The sequence below is a fragment of the Oratosquilla oratoria genome, chromosome 22, assembly GCF_046742065.1.
Source record: "Oratosquilla oratoria isolate Oo_2021 chromosome 22, ASM4674206v1, whole genome shotgun sequence".
Taxonomy (NCBI): Eukaryota; Metazoa; Arthropoda; class Malacostraca; order Stomatopoda; family Squillidae; genus Oratosquilla; species Oratosquilla oratoria.
The window spans coordinates 20,569,468-20,592,332 of NC_134798.1; the positions used below are offsets into that span (position 1 = coordinate 20,569,468).

The following is a 22,865-nucleotide window of genomic DNA, read 5'->3' on the forward strand; positions in this document are numbered from 1 at the left end:
AAGATGCTGACATCGGCATCATCAAGTACCCACTTGCTCCTCATGCCGCCTACGTAGGCGTCACCGTATGGAAGTGGTTAACAATATCTCCTGGTGGAGGTGGTGGGTGGGACTGGGTGGGGGCAGGATGTTGTGCCCCTTGAAGATATCTAGAAACTCATTGGATCTCAGGGTCCGCTTTGGATGACAATCTTGTAGGCCATCACACCTCCCAGCATTTACTAGATTTTCTATTTCCTTTTGGAAATACAGTTTTTTACTATCTTATTTGATCATTTGTACTTTTCTTTTCAGATTTGCAGAATTTGTTGAGGGAAAGTCACATCTGGACGACAGTGAAATATTAGCATATGAAAGCAACAACTTTGACTCAGATAGTGAAGTGGAAGGGCTCTTAACCACAGACAGTGACTCTGAAACACAGTCATGATACAAATATCAAGGCATTTCTGCACGTATTTCTAACATGACTCAACATCATTGGATTATGCTCTTTTTGTACTGTAACTGGATTAGATGAAATATATTGACATGATATCTTATGATTGTATAGTCACATATATGGTCTCATTAAATCTAAGAATCGGCAAGTAATGAAAATTTTTAAATTTAATGAAACCTGTTGGGAAAGGGTTTATTTTGGATTATGCAGATATTTGAATCTGACTAAAGAAATTGTTTATTTGTTTGCTTCTTCTGAAACAAATTTTATCTTTAAGTATTTCTGTGTGTATATGTTTGAACATTACCTCACTAATAGGTTCTTTAAGTACAAGTGATACTAGTTTGAGTATTAATTTATTAATCTGTAAGAAAGAGAAGGATGGGTGTAGAAGATTGTGCAGTGAAAATGAGTTTGTAGTCATTTATATATATATATATATATATATATATATATATATACATATACATATATTTCTCCATATATACCCAAATAATAGGGAGTTCAGTCCATTTTTAAACCTGAATTTGAGAGGTCAAATTATATGTGGATATTATTTTTTCAGGAATGAAATTAATGTCTAATCTGGGTCAAAATTTTAATTTGCAAAAGCCTAATTTATGTATAAATCATTACAAAACAAAAAATACAAAGATAGATGGTGATTTATGTATGATTGCAGACATGAAAACACATGTACTGTTAAAAAACTCTTACTGATGGTCACTTTGCTCTTGTAAATATTTAGCCTTGCTCTTTCACAACCTTAACATCTATAGTGTATAAGTACGTACCAATATTTTCCAAAATCCATTTTCAATAATAAATTTAAAGCACATACTAGCAGCTACTTGGCATTGCAGTGATCACGTGTATCAAGTTTACAACTACTCACGTGTTCTTTTTTGCTGGACATACCAGGACTCAAAAATAGAAATGAAAAAACCATAGTAATAAGAATCAATTGATAACATCAATGAATTTAAAGAAAAGAAATACCATAATAAAGATAAAGCAACAGTACACATGAGCCATAGCTCAATATAAACTGAGGGCCATTCAATTTGGAAATGAGTGTTCCGACAACAATATCGCATATTGAAGTCAGAACCATTGCCTTTGATGTGATATTATCAACAAAACTCTATTTTTAATATAATATGGCCTAAGTATACATATATGAAACAAATATACTAAAATTGTTAAGGGCAACCAAATACAAAAAATAATGTTAGTAATCTTGTATTCACCCTATATACCCTGCCACCACCACTGAACTGAACATTTTAACTAGAGAATATCACAAATAAGTTACTAAGGTTCTTAATACATACAAAATTGAATTAGAATTGTAGCACAGCTTTAAGCTACAGTTCATCTTAATCACATAAGATAAAAAAATATTAAAGTCACACTTCATCTTGAGGACAACAGTTTAATCAAATCCTTCAAATTGACACTGTTCCTCATTTTGAGTGCTAAATAAATCTTCCCAATCATCAGGGTGAATGATGTAATCATGTGGATTTTCTTCATTTCCATTATCTGTAGTCTAAGGTGTACACCATCTTTTCTTTGTCAGTGTTGTCCCATACATAGTCATCCTCTGTAATGCCAAGTGCATTTGAAATAAATTCCACATTTAATTATTTAACAGTAATGTCAGATTTTAGCTCCTTCCATGAGTCAGTACAGCAATCCATTCATAAGTTAGTGGCAGTGGTGCAGTGCACATACTGCCTCCCTTCATATATGATTTCTCTCCCTGAAGTGTCCAGTTTTTCCACTTGTTTCATTATGTCCTTTAATGGATTTTGGTACTGATATCTAATGGCTGTAATGCACTTGTAAGTCCTCAAGGAATAGTATCTATGTGAGTGTTGTGATTGAATGTTTTCAACAACCCTTTGCACTAAGTGTGATAAAAACTGGTCCCACACCAGCAAACTCATTTCCTTGCATAGACCACCAGATTGTAAATTCCAACTTCTTTTATCCATTTTATGCATCCACCCTCACCCATCCAGCCTTATGAATGCACATGGATGACAATTTCTTTTGGAAATTTCTCTTTTGGCATACTTTTTCTCTTATGCACAACCATCAGTTTTAGTTTAGTACCATCAGCCATACAAGAAAGAACTAAGGTGAATTGGCTTTTCTCTCTCCTTTTTTTTTTTTTTTTTTTCCCAATTGATTCCTTGGCATGTCAAGAGTAAATGTTTCATCCATGTTTCCAATGCACGATAACTTATAACTTTCCTTCTCTCAATTTCTGATTACAAACTCGTTTAACTGTTGCGGTATTCTTAAAGAATACTTAGAACCTTTCTTTAGGCTTTATTTGACCAAATCACATCAACACAGTCTGAAAACAAAACAAAAAGGCAGTATAAGAAATTATACCCACTTCAACTAGGTTAACAAGTACAATTAGTTTTATAAACCCCAGATCACCATATTTTCCCTTCCCCTAATGAATCATTGCTCTATGTAATGGAGGCTTGTGGCATTCCCACATAGATTGGCGCAGTTCTTCAGGACCAGTATGCGTAGGAGTGGAGGGTTCATCCCTATTTTGGAGACTAGCTGGAAGTGAATCAATTTTCATATTTCCTTCCTTCATGAATATACTCTGGTCACCTATAGCAGTAGAAGAATTCAACTCAGATGAATAGGCAGTAGGCTGTGGAAGAATCTTCATAGAACCTGTCTCTGTAGAAGGACTGATGCGGAGATACTTTTACCTCTCATACAAAGATACGTTACCAGTCGAAGCCAAATCATGCACTGATATTGTTGATTCACATCCATCAGCAAAGCTTATATGAGCATATTGTGGATTTGCTTCTAACAACTGAACCTCATCAATGAGGGGCTCATGTTTACTGGTGCAAACATGACATCATAGTAAGATAGGTCCAGGAATAGATAACTAAGTTGGCAATGAATGGCCACTGGGAGATCGATACTGGTAGGAGAAGAGCCTCTCTTGAGGTGCATTGGTGGCTGTGTAGAGCAGAGATCTAAGTGAATGAAGAGCATCAGGCAACATTATTTCCCATTGACATTCTTGAAGGTTCTTGGATGCCAGAGCAAGGGTTATGTGCTTCCAGATTATAGCATTATACCTCTCACACTGCCCATTTCCTTGAGGATTATAAGGTGTTGTTTGACTAGTGGCGATACCTAGATTGTACAAGAATTCACGTAGATCCTTGGCCTTAAACGAGGATCCATGATCAGAATGTAGGTAGGAAGGCATACCAAATATTGCAAAAATCTGATTTAGACAATGGATTATAGTACCAGTAGTCATGTTCTGACAGGCAAATGCAAATTGAAAACAAGAATACTCATCCACCACCGTGAGCATATAGTGGTTTCTGGAGTTCGAGGGTAGAGGTCCCTTGAAGTCTTGACTAAATTTTTAAAGGGCTGCATGGCTTTGATAAGGGGAGTTTGGTGTGGTTTGTAGAACTGAGGTTTTAATCGGGCACATTGAGGGAATTCAGAACACAACCTCCTCACATCTTCCACAGAATAAGGAAGATTTCTCACTGACAAAATGAGCAAGTTTTGTTGGACCAGGATGGCAAAGTCAAACATGGAGCTCAGAGAGTTTCTTGTTATTGACAGTAGCTCCAAAGTGAGCATATGAGAGAGTGTCTGGAGGAATGCTGTATTTACCAGGATGGTACATGATGTCATTGTTGTAGCACCCAAACTCAATCCTCCATTGTTGAATTTTATTGTTCTTGATTTTTCCAAGTCTATTCGTATGAAACAAAACTGACATCCTGTTGGTCCTTAATTAAGGTAAAACATCCTGTCAAGTAGTGAGACCACCTTTTTGTAGATTCCACAATTCCACACACCTCCTTTTCTACTGCATTGTTTGCAATCGGTAGGTGTGAGAATGTGAGAGAAAAAGGCAACTGGACGGCCTGCCTGATTCAGAGTAGCAGCAATGGCTGTATCGGATGCATCAGTTTCAACTACCAAAGGAATAGTTTCATCAGTTGAGTGTACAACAACCTTCACAATCTCTTCTTTGAGACCATCAATGGCTTTCAGGGCCTCTGGACCCGGAGGAAAAATGTCAGTGGTAATAAAAGGTCTGATCTTGTCAGAGAATCAGGAAACCCACTGTGAATAATTAAAAAAAAAAATACCAATAACACTGCGTAAGGAATAACAATCTTTAGGGATTGGTAATTCCTTTAATGGACATAAACATTCAGAATCTGATTCGAGAGAGCCATGGGTTATTGTGTAATCAAGAAAATCTTTAGATTTTGTAGAAATGGTAGATTTAGTCTTGTTGAAGGTAAGGTTGTGGAACCGGGCAGCTTCTTGAAACTTCACCAAGTTCTCATCATGTTACAGCTGGGTCTTCCCTGCCATGACTATATTGTCCACATAAGCATAAGTTCCATGTAGATCATGTTGCTTGATGATGTTATCAATAGTCCTTTGGAAGCAAGCAATGCCATTCATAACTCTGAATGGTACTCTGCAGAACTGGTATAGCTTGCCATTCACTTCACCAAAAAAAAGGAAATCTACAAAATTGCGACCAAAGAAATGAAGTAAGATCTCCCCCAATGAAAGAATTAAATGTCACTCAGAATGAAATAAGGAATCAAATACTAAAGCTTGACATTAACAAGTCACATGGTCTGGATGGAGTTGCAAACTGGATATTAAAGGAATGTATAGATGAACTAATAGGAAAAATATACAAAATAATTGAATGCTCACTCAATGAAGAAAAATTACCAGAAGACCAGAAAAATACCTATATACAAGGGAGGGAAATAAGGAAGACCCAACAAACTATAGACCGGTGTCCCTAACAAGTACAATAGTTAAAATTTGTGAGAGAATCATGAAAAATAGATGGACAAAACATCTGGAGGAGAATAATATACTTAACCCAAGGCAATTTGGATTCAGACAGGGAAGATCATGTACCACTAATTTGATCCGTTTCTATTCAAGATTGATAGATATATTGCAAGAAGGGGATGGCAGGGCAGACTGTGCCTTCCTGGACTTACAAAAAGCATTTGATAAGGTACCACACAGAAATTTGCTAAATAAATTGGAAACAATAGGAGGCATGCATAGAAAACTATTGAACTGGATAGAGGATTCCCTGCATAGAAGAAAAATGCAAGTAGTGCTCAGGGACAAATATTCAAAGTGAGAAGAAATGAGTAGTGGCATCCCACAGGGGTCAGTGCTCTGACAATGTTTGCTATATATGTAAATGACATGGACAAAAGTATTGAAGGTTACATGAACTTCTTTGCGGATGACGCAAAGTTATTAAAGAAAAAGACTGAGTCATTACAGAGTGATCTGAACAGTCTCAGAATGGAGCAAGAAATGGGAAGTAGATTTCAACATCAAGAAATGCAGTATAATTGAATATGGGAAAAGCAAGAATAGAATATCAGGACAATATAAAATTGACAAAAAAGAAGTAAAGAAAATAAATTCTGAAAAGGGCCTAGGAGTAATCATCACCAAAGACATGTCTCCAGATAAACATATAAATAAGACAGTCGGAGAAGCACACAATTTGTTGAGATCAATACATATAAATAAAATAGTCAGAGAAGCATACAATTTGTTGAGATCAATGCAGGTGGCTTTTAAATACCTGGATAAGGAAATGATAAATAATATATTACTAACACTGATGAGGCCAACACTAGAATATGCATATTCATATTGGTATACTGTGCTGTTTGAGGATGATGCAGGAGTTCTTGATTGCAGTTTATCTATTTGGCTGGATTTGAGAATGTGCAAGGACTGAGCACATACACCTTATAAGCAGTGATATTGTTGTCCAAAGTGCTGGTAGTTGAAGCAACAGTGTGGGCATGAATAGTGTTTCTCTACTTCATACCTTAGATAACCTACAGTCAAGTAGGTTGGAAGTTGTGGTTGATTGAAGGTTACCATTAGTGTTTGGGAATTGATCTTTGTACTGCTTATGGTTTTCTTTAATCTATATTTCTATCATTTTTTTAAAGATTCACTATTCTTTCCATTTTTTCTTCTTTTGTGTAGTATGGTAGAATTAGAATGTGGAGCACTCCCACATTGATGTTGAATGTTATATGTGGTGTTGCTTGAATTTGGGTGTCTGGTAGAATTGTTAGGACTTTGTCATACTGAGCTCTTGGTTGCTTATTGTTAGGGTCTCCTTGGGACTACATGTCATGGGGAGTTTCACATTTGTCTTCCAATTCATTGTATACTTTCATGAGACAATTCTTTGTTATTGATTTATTGGTGGTAAGGTAGCAGTTGGTTCCCATCTGGATTTTGAATCCTGTTTTGAGATCTTGCCTCCTTCCTGGGAAGGAGAGGGCTGCAGTACCTTGAAATGAGATTCATGGCAGGTAAGCAGACCCTAACTTCCAGTGAAAAAGAGTAGAAAAAGAGCTGTTGGATAGAATAGTTCAAAAAGTGTTGAGGTGGTTTGGGCAGACACAGTGAGTCAGAAAAGCAGAAAAATGAGTGAGTGCTGAAACTATACATTATTTTAAGAGAAGGTTAGATAACTATGGATGGGGATGATAGGTGGTAATGTATACGGAACTGCCTAGTGTAAACCTTGTGGTCTCTTGCAGTCTCCTTCATTCTTATGTTCTTAACCTCTTTCATATGATGACGCCTACGTAGATGTCATGAGGCATGAGTGATATGATGATGCAAGTGTTGGCATCTTGATTATACTGTATTTATTTTGTAGTTGTAGCCGAGTGACCCCCAAATTCTGTGAACTGGCTTTATCACATCTTCTGTGTTTATTATTACTCCCATATTCAAAAAAGGTGACAAAAAGAAGCCAAATAACTATAGGCCTATAAGTTTGACTTCAATCGTAGGAAAAATAATGGCTACTATCATCAGAGATGCTATCGAACATCATTTAGAAAGTAACCGTTTGATAAATGATAGCCAGCATGGTTTCAGACAGAAACATTCTTGCGTGACTAACTTACTCGAATTCTACAACACAGTTATCTCGAATTATGACAAAAGAAACAATATAGATTTAATATATCTAGACTTTGCAAAAGCTTTTGATACCGTCCCACAAGAAAGACTACTTACTAAATTAGCTTTACACGGAATAAGTGGTAGCCTATTAGGTTGGACTAGTAATTGGTTGAATGGTCAAAAACAGAGAGTTGTTTTAAATGGAAAACTTCTAGATGGAAAAATGTTACAAGTGGAGTTCCTCAGGGTTCCGTTCTTGGGCCACTTCTGTTCATAGTATATATAAATGATATAGACCATGGACTAAAATCTACTGCTTCCAAATTTGCTGATGATACAAAACTGTGCGGAGTGGCAAATGATCACTCAAACCAATTAGATATTCAAGAAGATTTAGATAAATTACAGCAATGGTCTGAAAAGTGGCTAATGAAATTTAACACAAGTAAATGCAAGGTAATGCACATAGGTAAAAATAACAGTAAGTACGATTACAAGTTATTTGGAAATTCGTTAACAAAAGTACATACATACATATACCAAGGCTTTTTCCCCCTTCCAAGGGAGGTAGCCAAAAAGGGAAAGGCATAAAAACACTCCCACCCATTTCATCCCTAAATACACTCCACACCCCTCCCACCCTCCCTCTCATCTGAGCACCTCCTGGATGACGGGTCATCCCTGCACCCTGCCCACCGCCCTGGGTCAGAAGCAGTGTCGCAAGACACAGTACATCCACAGCAAGGCCGCTTCATTTAATTGGCGACCCCCCCTCTCCGTCCCCCTTTGCATATAAGGCAAGGACGGGGAGAAATCCCTTCGGGCTGCGTCAAAATTTACTCACACATACTACCCCACCCCCACCCCCCCGCCCATTCCTCCTCATGCAGTCACAACATCATCCATATACAACCATTCTCCACTCACCTCTGTCTTCCGTCCTCTCCCTTCCTTCCTCAACAGACATTCCCCTCTTCCCCAAAGCCCCCTTCACCCCATCCATCCACCTCATCAACAAAAGTGGATAGTGAAAAAGATCTCGGCGTAATTATCAGTAGCAACCTCAAATCATCCAAACAGTGTATTTCAGCCTCTGAGAAAGCAAATAAGATTCTAGGACTGATTGTGCTATCTTTTGATTTCAAAAGTCCATCACTCATTAACAAGCTATATAAATTGTTAGTTCGTCCACATTTGGAATATGCTGTTTCCATATGCTCACCGAATCTCATTAAAGACATTGATAGACTGGAAAAAGTACAACGGCGAGCCACAAAACTGATTCCGAGTATCAAAAATAAATCATACGAAAATTGACTAAAACATATGAATCTGTTTTCCCTAAAAAAGCGTAGACTCAGAGGTGACTTGATACAGGTCTTTAAGATTTTAAAGGGAATTGACAACATCAAAAGTGACAAAATTTTCACATTGAATGAGTATCAGACAAGAAACAATGGTCTCAAACTGTCCGGAAATAGATTCAATTTGGAAGTAGGTAGAAACAACTTTGCCAACCGTGTAGTTAATGAATGGAATAAACTTCCTGCACAGGTAGTGCAATGTAGTTCAGTTCGAAGCTTTAAGAATCATTTAGATAAACACCTAAGCAAGATGCTGTAATGATTATAATTTATTTTATATTTGTTTTTGTTTTGTTATCATTTGTCTGTCTGATTTTCATTTATTAGTTATATGTCAATTTATGATTATTTACTATTTACCTGTTTGTTTATTATTTAACTATACCTATGCATTTATTTATGTATTTTATTTGTTATTTACATTATTATAGTTTTTATTTAATATTTCATTATTATTATGATTTTTTTTTTTTGCATCCGACCTAGATATGGACCAAAAGCCCCTGTCGGCATGCTCCGCCTTTGTAATCCTTTGTACAGCAGTGACTTTCTATCTTATAATGTGAGTATTGTAATGCATCAATCATCGTACCTCAGGCATCCGATGCTGCACGGAAGAATTTGACTTGTAATGAAGAGGTTAAGATAGAGTGAACTTTAGAGAAAACCAAAAATACAAATGATTGTGAATGGAAAGAGGCTGTGAATGGATGAAGGATGATAAGACCTAAAGGGATGTTCTTGTCTGCTCTGAATACAAAATTGAGTGGATGAGGAGGGGGTCACTATGTAATAAAGCTGTTAGAGTAGACCAGCACAGGTCATTGGGCCCTGCTGTGATGATGAATGGTTTTTGATGAGTGTGAAATGGACATGTATTTTGACTCATCCACCTCCCTTATAAAGGAGTGATGGCCCTTTGGTATGTTTTATTAACTTGATTAATTTGTGATATGTTTCCTCTCTTGTAAAAACATGAAAGACTACATGATTTATGAATAAAAGTTTGATTAAATTAAGTTATTTTTTCTGTACTCTCCTTACCATTTCTATTTCGTTACAGTTACTTGAGTATTTTCTTCTATGATTATCTGCCCTAGTAATTGATTTTCATGTAGAATTTAATTAATAACTTCCCATATGGACTATGTATCATTGTTAGTTGTCTGTCAGTCAACTATTCACAGTCTACTGCCGAACAAAGGCCTTTCCCTAACACTTTGTAAGTGTAATGATTGTGCCAATATGCCATGGCATTCCTACAAATTCAAATTTCTATATATCATCCCTCTAATTTCTGTCTAGTCCTCCTTTTCCACGCTTTCCATCTCAGTGTCCAATCACAAACCCACTTGGTCCACCTCTCATCATTCTTTCTGGCTACCCTCCTGGCCTCCCTGCCCAATTCCATTTCTGCTCAAGTCTATTCTTTCACTCCACTTGCTCTTTTCCTATCTTTCAGTGTTGATCCCAACAGTGAACATCCCTCTCTGCACTCCATAATTTATCTTCATTGCCACAGTCAATCTCTAAGTATGTAGATCATAGCTGGGATTATACAAAGTAAACTTTGCATTTTAGACATAGAGGTAGAGAGCCCCTCATATTTTTTTTAGCATTTAGCAAACATTATCCATCCAATTGCAATTAATATTTTTATTCCATTTTCATTATTTCTAGTTTTAGCATTTGACCTAAATAATTATACTTTTCAGTTCCAAGATTCTCATGATCAATTCCATTGATTTCAGTTCCCTTATTTTGAATAGTTGAGTTCAAAATGACTAATGTTTTATACTCTTATTCATCATCAACCCTCCTTTGCTATTCCTTCAGATCATTCAGCATATTTTGCAAGTCTTCTACTGTTTCTGGAATAATAATGCCTACTGTAAATCTAAGGAGTATGACAGAGAACTTTGAAAAAATAATAAGATGTTTTGGAAGGAAGTGAGGAAAGTGAGAGAGGGTGAGTCAGGTAGAGAGGAAAAGGTAAAGAGTGCAGATGGATAGATATTGATGGAAATAAAACTAGGAAAGGGAAGATGGCTAAAGTATATCAGAATTACTGAATATGGAGGAACTTTATGAAAACTACAGTTTAATCATTCAGTACTGTAGTTATATTTGAGAACTTACCGGTCACCTTTGTTTTAACCTGCGTAGATTCTCTAAAAGTAGTTGGTTTAGAAATTCTAAAGTTCTTGAAGACCTTCTGAACCGAAGACGTGATCCCTTGGTTAGAGGTTTCCAAAAAAGAGGTCCTTCTTCATCCTGAGCTCAGGGTAGGCTAATCTTACAACTGTTCCAATGTTAGTGCGCACAGTGTACCAAGGGATTGTTACGAGTTCAAAAAGAGCTCAGAAGGCCAAAGGTTAACATTTACTTTAAGTAATTTCTCAAAGTTAATTCCCGATTTATTAAGCCAAAATAGTTACATAAATTTAATAAACAAAATAAAGAAGAGGGGAGTTTAATCGTATCTTATTTAAAGTTATAATAGGCGTTTGAAGTTTCAGGAAAGGTTCCTGAATCGAGGAAAATAACACTTTGACGGAAAGTTTCCCAAACTAAGGTAAACACTAAGATTCCCAATAACAATTACCACAACTTATGGTGGGGACTGATTGTGGCAGTGGGAGGAGCTAGAAAAATATGAGATACAAAAAGCACTAAAAGTAATGAAAATGGGTGAGGCACCTGTGTTGGTTGGGTATCATGGAGTGTGGTGAAAGGAGGAACAATTACAGAGGATGAGCTAGTGAGGTTGTTTAACATGTGCTTAAGGAAGGGGAATCTGCTGAGTGACTGGAGGAGTGTTGAATAAAGGAAAAGGGGACAAATATGAATGTACTAGTTAATTGAGAGCATTAGGAGGGGAACAGGGAGCAATTGGGGAAGAAAAGTGTGGGTTTAGGAAAGGTAAATGATGCTTGGATAGAAATTTTGTAATAAAGTAGATACATGGGAAGTTTTTGGTCAAAGGTAAGGATGTTTCTTGGGATTTAATGGATCTGGAGAAAGCTTATGACACAGTCAACAGGAAGGCACAGTAGATGTTGTAGACATATGAATGAAGGGGAAGTTGTTAAGGGTATTAAAAAATATTATGTATCTAGCTCATAAAATACACAGGAAAGGAGCAATGCTTGATGGGTCCCATCTCCTATTCTCACATTTATCACATTAGCATCAAATTCATATACAGTTCCAACTTAGTTCCAATTCCACTGACATTATATCCTACCATGATATTTTGTCCTCCACTAACATTACATCCCATCGTGATCTTTTGTCCTCCACTATGATTATATCCCATTGTGATCTTTTGTCCTCCACTGTCATTACATCTCATCATGAAATTTTGTCCTTTGACATTACATCCTAATGTAATATTTCGTCCTCTACCATCCTCTAACCTTCACAAGCCTTTTCACTCCTTCAGCAATACAAACGGCAAAGAGAAAATATAAATCAACAAAATAAACCAAAGCGGTCTCTAAATAAACTAAATACACGAAGCTTACTCTGCTTACCTTATACTATTACTCCTACCTTTGGAGTACAGGAACAGAATACGGTTTTGATTCTAAATTAATAGAACACTACACTTTATCTTATATCTGTAACTGTATAATGCTATACGTATACAATTACAAAAACACAACACAATCACTTGTCACTATTCCGAGATATAAATTTCAAAGGTATTCGCTAGCTGGTGTCTGTGCAGAAAACGAGCTGATCTGTTCCAGGGTTGTTAGTTCTAGTTTGAACAATCTTTGTTCGTATGTCAATTTTGAAAGTGTTGGGGCCATCTTTGTCGTTGCTCTTTGGATACTTTCTAATTTCTTTATATTCTTTTTTTGTGTTGGATGTCAATCGTGTCGCAGCATACTCCAATCTTGTTCTTATCAGCGTGACTAATATTTTCTTTACCATTTCCTCATCCATGTAGTTAAAAGCCGTCTTTATTGATCCTAGTAAATTATAGGTTTCTCTGACTATTTTGTTTATATGCGTGTCTGGTGACATGTCTTTGCTAATAATTACTCCTAGGTCTTTTCCGAGCTAATTTTTTCACTTCCTTTTTACCAACCTTATATTGCCCTGATATTCTATTTTTACTTTTTCCAAACTCCATTACACTGCATTTCTTAATGTTGCAGTTCACTTCCCACTTTTGGCTCCATTTCCAGACTTTGTCTAGATCACTCTGAGGTGATTCTGTAGGAAGCCCTTCCTTACTTAATCATTGTATATATTTATTGTATATGTATATCCTTTATTGTATATGTAACACTTCTTTATTATACGTGAGTACTTAATTAAGTACAATTATATAACCGATTATATATACGTCATTAGGCGTACGCTACATGCGTATGCGTCCATGCCAATTTTACGTGCCATAGCATTAAGGTATTTAGTATATGTTACCCTTAACCATTTTGCATGCATATTCCTCATTATATGTAATTGTTCTCTTGTTTCTGTATATTCTTATGTATATACCAAAGATGTTTGTATGTATTGTTTTGCCTAATCTTTTTCCCGCCTGGCAACAATGTATCAGGAAGTAGGGCACGAGCGCGTCATGATGCCAAGGCTGGGCCCAAGCATTCGCTGGTGACAGATCACTTCCTGCCATACTTGTGTGTAGACCTACGCAATAAACTCCTACCAGAAAGTACAGTATGTTTGGCACTTACCACAGTGGTGACCCTGGAGTGACCGTGCCCAAGTGACCCTAATACCCAGTGCTCCGTACCTAAGTGATTCAGGGTCATACAGATTACGTGGTTAAGTGCCTATGTGTATTCATAAACTGTGACTCGTCACGCGCATGTAACTACGCATTTACGAACTTCAAAGTGCGCTTGAAATAATCGGAGTGTGCGGCATTGTTAACAGCCCTTAGATCTACACGCAACACGTATACGACACACAACACGTATACTGGGGAACATCCGACAACACCATGAATCGCCCTTCTCCGCCTACAACTACTGTAGCCACTTCAACGACAGCAGCAGGAAGCACTTCTTCCTCTACGCATTCCACGACTTCGGCCGCCGTCGCTGTTCGACCTCCACCATTCGACGATGCATCGTCGGCAAGATGGTTTTTGTTGCTAGAGGCACAATTTGCACTAGCCAACATAACCGTCCCCCAAACGAAGTTCAACCACGCACTAGCAAACTTAACCATCCCAGTGCTCAACCAGCTCGACGACGATGTCGTTACTTCCGGTGACTACAACCGCTTGAAGAAGGCGCTAATCGATGTCCTTACCAGGTCTCCGCCAGAACTCTTCGATGCCTTGGTCCACCAGAATAACACCATATATGACAAGCCGACGACCTTCCTACGAGAACTTCGCACCATAGGGAAGCAACTCGGTGTCGACGATGACTTCATCAGTCTGAAGTTTTTACGTGCAGTGCCAAGTGACATCCGACCACTTCTTGTGACACACGCCAGTTCCCTTGATGAATTGGCCCGCGTCGCCGATACACTCATGGCCCATGGCCACGGAAACAAAGGGATAAGTGCGTCATCGGTGAACAAGCCTGTGCCAAGGGCTTCGCGGAGTGATAGTGTGCCAGTGTTTCGTAGTGGTAACCCCACTACACGTGTTTCAGCATCCACTACCTTTCCATTCGGATTAACTCCATTTTTCGATGGTCAAAGGCAACGAGTGTGCCGTTACCACCTCTTCTACGGCAACAGTGCTAGAACTTGCAAACAGTGATGTATATTGTCTTCCACTAGTACTAACGTGTTGCCTAGCTCGCGCCCCAATTCACGCCCTAACTCACGTCCTTCATCCCCAGGCCCTCAGCTTAACATGTCGGGAAACTTGATGGGCAGTCTGTAGAAGTATCCCTTGCAACCGCAGGACTGTCTCTCGTCATTAGTGCCACTATAGGTTGCAAGAACTATGCATTCCTTATAGATACCGGTTCTCAAGTCTCTCTCATTCCGTACGACTCAAGTTTAACTCCACTGCTCCGTTCCACGGTAGTACAACTTACTACTGCTTCCGGTACCCGTATTCGTACGTACGGCGAAGTCAAGTCAACGTCGAACTTGAGATTCAACGTATCAGACGTTTTTTTCCATGGTCCTTCGTCGTGGCTGATGTTGTCCGAACAATTCTTGGTACTGACTTTTTAATCCATAACTCACTAGTAATTGATTGTAAAAATCTCATCCTCCACGACCCGTCCACTGCATGCACCATTCCCCTTAAGGCTTCTCCTCTCCCTATCTCTTCACATGCGGTCCATTATATAGATATCGATTCAAGAGCCATTGCCCTTCTTTCAAAATTTCCCGTACTTACTGCGCCCCGACAACTATCTGATCCTCCACCAGTAGAAAGTACAATCTATCATCATATAGATACAGGTGATTCTTCCCCTATATCCTGTAAATTAAGGCCATTGACAGGTGAGAAGCTCAAGGCGGCAAAGGATGAGTTTCAATTTTTGCTTAATGCAGGGATCATACGACGCTCCAACTCACCTTGGGCGTCCCCACTTCATTTGGTTCCCAAGAAAGAACCACATTACTGGAGGTCTTGCGGAGATTACCGAGGTCTAAACAATGTAACTGTAAATGACAAATATCCCATACCACACTTGCGCTCTCTCACCATGTCACTTAAGAATAAGGTTATATTCACTAAGTTAGACTTACAACGTGCATATCTGCAGATTCCTGTAGCTGAACAAGACATTCCTAAGACTGCGATATGCACGCCCTTTGGTTCATTTGAATTCTTGTACATGACCTTTGGATTGAAAAATGCCGGAGCCACATTTCAGCGCTTTATAGACACTCTCTTAGCTAACATAAACAACACGTTTACGTACCTTGATGATGTACTGATTGCTAGTGAGATCCTTGAAGAACATATTTCAGATGTTCAAACTATTCTTTCCATTTTGGCTCAGCATAACATGCGACTTTCTCTCGACAAATGTCAATTCTTCAAGTCAAACCTTACCTTTCTCGGTTACGAGATTAGCTCACAAGGGATTAAACCACCTAAAGACCGTACCACGGCCATTTCCGATTTCCCTTTGCCTCAGACTTCACAGGCTTTGCGCCGTTTCATGGGTATCAATTTTTTTCGGCCCATGATTCCTAATTTTGCAGCCGTAGCCTATTCCCTTACTGAGCTTCTTAAACAATATCCTTCTTCAAAGTGGACTGACGCAGCAAAGGACTCCTTCAATAATTTGAAGCAAGCCTTACTGGACTGTCCAACCTTAGCTTACCCTTCCCTAATACCGACAAACTACCAACTCGTGACTGACAGTTCAAGCCTAGCCGTTGGCGCCGCTCTCTATCAAGTTATAGACGGCGAGCCAACGCCCCCTAGGTGTTTACTCGAAGAAACTCTCGGACACACAACGTACCTATTCCACCTACGACCGCGAGTTATTGGCTGCTTACCTCGCAGTTTTGCATTTCAGGACTCTCATTGATGGACATACAGTTACCCTATTTCTTGACCACAAACCCCTCGTAGCTGCCTTTTACTCTAAATCTCTTGCTAAAACTGACAGACAACAACGACAACTCTCTGTTCTTTCTGAATACGTTTCCTCAGTCGAGTATATCCGCGGCGAGGACAATGTCGTCGCTGATTGCTTATCTCGCACGTCGTGCGCTGTTACACTCGACGCTTTTGACTTAAGTGGCATCGCTCAAGGTCAGACAACAGATGACGAACTGGAAACTTTCAAGTCTAGACTCTCTAAATTCACTTTACCCTCTGATTTGACACTCTGGTGTGATACCTCTACTAAGACTCCTCGACCTTTTGTTCCATTACCCTTACGTAATGACGTAGTCTCTTCTTTGCATAACCTTTCTCATCCTGGTGTTCAGTCCACCTCTAAGTTGGTAAAACAACGTTACTTCTGGCCATACATCGACAAAGATGTAAAGACATTTGTGAGACAATGCCTTAGGTGTCAACAGTCTAAGACTACCCGCCACACTTCCTCTCCTGTTTCCCCTATATCTACTACTGACCGCTTCCAATCAGTACATATCGATATTGTAGGACCGTTTCTCCCTGCTACTCTCCCTAACTATACTTATCCACTCCCATACAAATACTTGTTGACTTGCATTGACCGAGCTACTCGTTGGACTGGAGCAATTCCCCTCATTGACACTACTGCCACTTCTGTAGCAATCTCTTTTGTGAATGGTTGGATATGCCGTTTCGGTGTTCCACTTCATGTCATCACGGATAGAGGTTCCCAGTTCGAGAGTGAACTTTTCTCTAAGCTTTCATCTATCATTGGTTTCCACTATATGCGTACTACTAGTTATCACCCCCCAAGCTAACGGCATGATTGACCGTTTCCACCGTTCTCTGAAATCAGCTCTTCGCGCTAGGCAAGATAACTGATTTTACTCCTTACCTATCGTCCTTCTTGGCTATCGCATGACACCTCACGTCACTAAATTTTCCCCATTTACCGCCGTTACTGGTGCTCATATGTTATGCCCTTCTGTTGCCATTACTCAGGATCACACCCCTTCTTCGGACGACACAACCATCCTTCGTCTTATCAAGGAAATGCAGTCTATCAATTTCCAAGACCTCGCATCCGGTGACTGTCATACACCACCTCAACCCTATCTCCCTCTTGCTCTAAAGTTTGGGTATGAATCGACAGAATTCTTAAGAGTTTGGAGGCTCCGTATTCTGGTCCTTATGATGTCATTCGACGTGAAACTAAGTACTTCATCCTTAACCTACCTCAAGGCGAAACCTCAGTTTCCATTGATCGTTTGAAACCAGCTTTCCTCCCTGCTTCTCCTCGCCCTAGGACCCGTCTCCATGTAACCCCAGACATACCCTCAACACCTTCCACTCCTGTTCCTACTTCGTCCACTTCGGACACTTCCAGTGTCATCCCACCGAGTCCCATACCACCCATAGCTGATACCAATGACCTTGGCCACCCTATCACCTCTTCCCCTCCCTCCCACCCTCATACTTCCGCTCTTCCATACACAACTCGTGCAGGCAGGACCGTTACGTTTCACGATAAATCTGATTTTTACTACTACTAAAGCCCTTCCTTACTTAATTATTGTATATATTTATTGTATATGTATCTCCTCTATTGTATATGTAACACTTCTTTATTATACATGAGTACTTATTATCAACATATATTTATTGTAAATGTATTGTATAAATAAGCCTATGTAGTCATTACATTATATAAGTGCCCTATACACAATTATATAACCGATTATATATACGTCATTAGGCGTACGCTACATGCGTATGCATCCATGCCAATTTTACGTGTCATAGCATTAAGGTATTTAGTATATGTTACCCTTAACCATTTTGCATGCATATTCCTCATTATATGTAATTGTTCCTGTATATTCTTATGTATATACCTAGAGATGTTTGTATGTATTGTTTTGCCTAATCTTTTTCCCGACTGGCAACAATGTATCAGGAAGTAGGGCACGGGCGCGTAAAGATGCCAAGGCTGGGCCCAAGCATTCGCTGGTGACAGATCACTTCCTGCCATACTTGTGTGTAGACCTACGCAATAAACTCCTACCAGAAAGTACAGTGTGTTTGGCACTTACCACAATTCACAGTCCCTGTACTTATTTTCTTTATTAGTTTTGCGTCATCTGCAAAGAAGTTCATATAACATTCCACACCTTCATCCATGTCATTTATATATATGGCAAACATTATTGGAGCTAGTACAGAACCTTGTGGGACTCCACTTATCATTTCTTCCCAGGTCGTGTTTTTGTCTTTAACTACCACCCTCATTTTTCTCCCGTTCAAGAAATATTTCATCCATTTCATTAACTTTCTTTGTACACCTGTTGTTTCGAGTTTTCTTATTAGTTTTTTGTGTGGTACTTTATCAGATACCTTAATTTGTAAATATAGAAAAGCACAATGAGCCCATCTGTCCCTTGTATTAATAAGTCTATTGATGATGGTAGTCCGTCGATTACGACGATGACAGCTTCTCAGGTTTTCTGGCGGGTTATGGGTACGTCAACGCCTGTTATGGGTTCGGAGGTGGCTTATGAGGCCAATTCTCGAACGGCAGACACGGGGGCAGTGGTGGCAGGGGGAATGTTCATTGCTTGGAGTCTGCGACGACGTGGCCTTGCGCCTCGCTCTTGCCTTCCTGGCGTTTTCCCTGCGTTGGTCCTCAAAAACTGTCTGGGCCTGCAGGGTGATGGAACGCCACTGAGGTCTGTCCAAAGCTTCGGTTTCAAGCTTTTTTGGTGGAATGTTAGTATGGGTGAGGTGTGTCTTCACGCAGTCTTTAAAGCGCTTGCGTGGTCTACCTGTGTTTCTCTTGCCTGAGCTAAGTTCCCCATACCAGAGTTGTTTGGGGAGGCGGTGGTCATCCATTCGAATGACATGTCCCACCCATCGGAGCTGACTTTTGAGGATCATGGCCTCGATGCTGGTCATCTCTGCACGGTCGAGCACCTCCAGGTTTGTGACTCGGTTTTGCCATTTGATATTTAGAATGGATCTTAAGCTGCGCATGTGAAAGCGCTCTAGCTGCTTCAGGTGTCGACTATACAGGGTCCATGACTCACAGCCATAAAGAAGGCTGGTAAGGACCACAGCCCTGTACACTTTCAGTTTGGTAGAAAGTCTGACGTTTCGCTGGTTCAGGACTCGTGTTCTGAGCCGGCCAAGTGCTTGGCTGGCTTTGCAGATTCTGGCACTGATTTCTTTGTCCAGGCTGCCGTCGTTGCTAATGGTGCTGCCGAGATATTTGAACTCCTTCGCATTTTTCAGTTGAGTTCCCTCGATGGAAATGGAGGGAGGCTGGGAGGTAGAGGTGGGTGCTGGTTGGAAAAGCACCTCTGTCTTTCCAAGGCTGATGGCAAGACCAAAGAGGCGGGCAGCCTCAACAAAGTTAACGCCGATTAGCTGTAGGTCAGATATCTTGTAGGCCATGAGGGCACAGTCATCAGCAAAAAGTGCCTCAAGAATGAGTTTCTCAGTGGTCTTAGTCTTTGTGTTTAGTCGACGAAGATCGAACACAGAACCTTCAAATCTGAATCGCAGATATACCCCAAGGTCCAGGTCCCTGAAAGCATGGTTAAGCACACAGGTGAAGAACAGATCGGGGCCAGGACGCATCCCTGTTTGACGCCATTGCTGATGTTGAAGGGCTCCGACACCTCTCCGCCTGACAGCACCTGCCCGGTCATGTCGTCATGGAATTGTCTAATAAGATTGACGAATTTGTCTGGGCATCAGAGCTTGGACAGAATGACCCAGAGGGCCTCCCTGTTCATGTGTCGAATACCTTGGTTAGGTCAATAAAGACTGCGTACAAGTCCATGTTTTGTTCGATGCATTTCTCTTGCACTTGGCGCATGACAAAGATCATGTCAGCCGTACTGCGGTTTGGTCGAAATCCGTATTATGCTTCTGGCAGGTTGTTTTCAGAGACATGGAAAACGAGACGGTTGACCATAACTCTTGCCAGGATTTTCCCCGCAATGGGGAGAAGAGAGATACCTCTATAATTTCCACAGTCTGTCCTGCTGCCCTTGTTCTTGAAGAGAGAGATGACGCTGGCATTTCAGAGTTCTTTGGGTATCTCTTCACCTTCCCAGATGTTGGTAAGGAGGGAGAAGAAGGATTCCAGGGCAATGGGTCCAGATAACTTGAAGATTTCAGCTGGAATCCCATCCATGTCAGGGGCCTTGCCTGAGTTGGTCTGGCTAATAGCCTTCATAATTTCTTCCATCGTAGGTGGAAGGTCGAGGCAGTGGACTGTGGGTTTCTGGGTGATGAATGTCGAGGGCATGAGATTCTACTGTTGATGGCCGGTTAAGCAGGGTGCAGAAATGCTCCCTTCATCGCGCGTTGATACTTCTCTTCTCTTTCAGCAGGGTGGAGCCGTCTGCTGTCAAGAGTGGAGCTGTACACGGCTTCATGGGTCCATAGACCTCCTTTATGGCACTGTAGAACATCTTGGAGTTATGGGTGTCAGCGTACCTCTGGACCTCCTCTGCCTTGTCCTTCCACCACTTGTCCTGCATCTTTCGAAGCGTTGTCTGGGCCTGTCTCTGGAGGTGCTTAAAGCGATCACGCTTGGAGGTGGAGGAAGGGTCGTTCTGCCACTCAATAATCAATAAAGGCCTGTTTGTTGTCGAGGAGTGATTTTATGGTCTCATAATTCTCATCAAACCAGTCTTGATGGATTCTCTTCCTGGGACCAATGGTGGCCCTGGCTGACTCCGTCACCAGAAACTTGAACTGCTCCCATTGTTGTGTCGGACAGCCAGTCAAGGGTCCGTGAGCAATTAGTCGGTCGTCCAGGTCATCCGCAAATTTGTTTCGTTGCTGGGAGTTCTTAAGTCGAGCGACGTTGTATGCTGGCTTGATGGTTTTCGGCATTTTACGGTGTGGTGGGATGATGTGCAGTGATAGGATGCATCTGACTAGACGATGGTCTGTCCAGCATTCTGCACCACGCACTGCCCTTGTGATCTTCACATCGCGGATATCTCTCTGGTGGCAGATGACGAAGTCGATCAAATGCCACTGCCTAGATCTGGGATGTAACCAGGTCGTCTTATACTTGTCTGCCTGTCTAAACATGGTGTTCGTAATAGCGAGATGGTTTTCAGCGCACATGCTCAGGAGCATTAGGCCGTTGGAGTTCATCCTTCCTATGCCATGTAGTCCCAGCACACCATTCCAGTTGTTGTAATTCGCTCCAACTCTGGCATTGAAGTCGCCCAGCAGAAAGAGTTTGTCGCTAGGGGGGACGTCTTTCACTAAGGTGCTGAGCTCTTCGTAGAAGGTTTCTTTCGCTTCGTCGCTACTTGTGAGGGTGGGGGCGTAAGCGCTGATGATCGTGGCATGTCGGGTACGGTCAAGAGGGAAGCGAATCTTCATCAGCCGTTCGTTAATAGATGTTGGAAGGTCGGGTAACTGTTTGAGGAGTGAGGTTTTGATGGCGAGTCCTACTCCATGTATTCTGTCTTCGTCTTTGCTCTTGCCTTTCCAAAAGAAAGTGTAACCACCTTTCCGTTCTGCAACTGATCCCTCCTCAGGAAGTCTGGTTTCACTGAGGGCCGCCATGTCGATGCGGTAGCGGGCCAGTTCTCTTGCGACGAGGGCTGTTCTCCTCTCAAGCCTTGAGGAGTTTTCTCTATCCATGAGGGTGCGCACGTTCCATGTGCCAAGTATTATGTTCTTTCTTCTTTGTTTTCGACCTGACTGGCAAACTGCCAGTCGCGGTATACTGGCCAGTTCATAAGGACAAGTTTTGGTTGGGACACCTTTTCTAGTTCCTTCCCTCATGTGAGGGTGAGCAGTACTACCCTAAAAAGGCTGCTCATTCGCCTGGGGGAACACCGAACTCCACTGTTGTCCCGGGGTCAGAAGAAGAGCGACTATTGCCGCCAGGCCGCCTACGTGCAGGGTTCTGACTACAACTTCCAGTGGTTGCCTCCACCTGTTGATTCGCCCGTTCCCCATCGCCGCAGGGCTTTAGATGAAAGGATTGAGGGGGGAGGGGGTGCCACCTGAGAGGAAACACCTGTGCGGGAATGGTTTTAAGTGGAAAAGTCGTTGCACGGGGGCAATCCCAGTCTCGGCCTCGGGAACCAGGGTCCGGTGGTACGGAGGCCGTCACAACCAGGGCCTCCTTTAGATGCAGTGGATGACTACGACGCCTTCTGTGCCTTGCCGTGCTCTCAACGTTCCACGACGCCTGCAGTCGCCGCCTCAATGACCGTTGGGACAACAAATTGACCTCTTCCGCTCATTCTGCGACGGCCGTCTTCACATGCTAGGGTAGGCATACCCTTAATAACTCATCGGAGAGTTTCAAACCCAACCGGCTACCCTCACCTTGTTTATCCCGTCTGCCAAAATGGTTACCGGGGTGTGGCCGCTGCGCATGCTACAACTTCTAGAAGCCAAAGGTGAGAGCTGGGTGTCAGGTGGGAACCAAGGTAGT

General features: G+C 41.0%; 1 protein-coding gene across 5 annotated transcripts in view; it reads left to right on the top strand.

The window, feature by feature from the left end:
- The window catches only part of LOC143037443 (nuclear envelope integral membrane protein-like), a 190,199-nt gene extending 180,350 nt beyond the window's left edge, over window positions 1–9,849 (top strand). For 3 of the 5 annotated variants that reach the window (XM_076205673.1, XM_076205677.1, XM_076205676.1), the window contains one exon: window positions 9,319–9,849. In XM_076205673.1, the coding sequence (XP_076061788.1) occupies window positions 9,319–9,457 (139 nt within the window). In that variant the 3' untranslated portion in view covers window positions 9,458–9,849. Of the gene's footprint in view, window positions 1–294; window positions 8,103–9,318 lie in introns of those variants that run through there. The other 2 variants (XM_076205674.1, XM_076205678.1) reach the window with 1 other exon arrangement.
- Window positions 9,850–22,865: the final 13,016 nt, after the last annotated feature.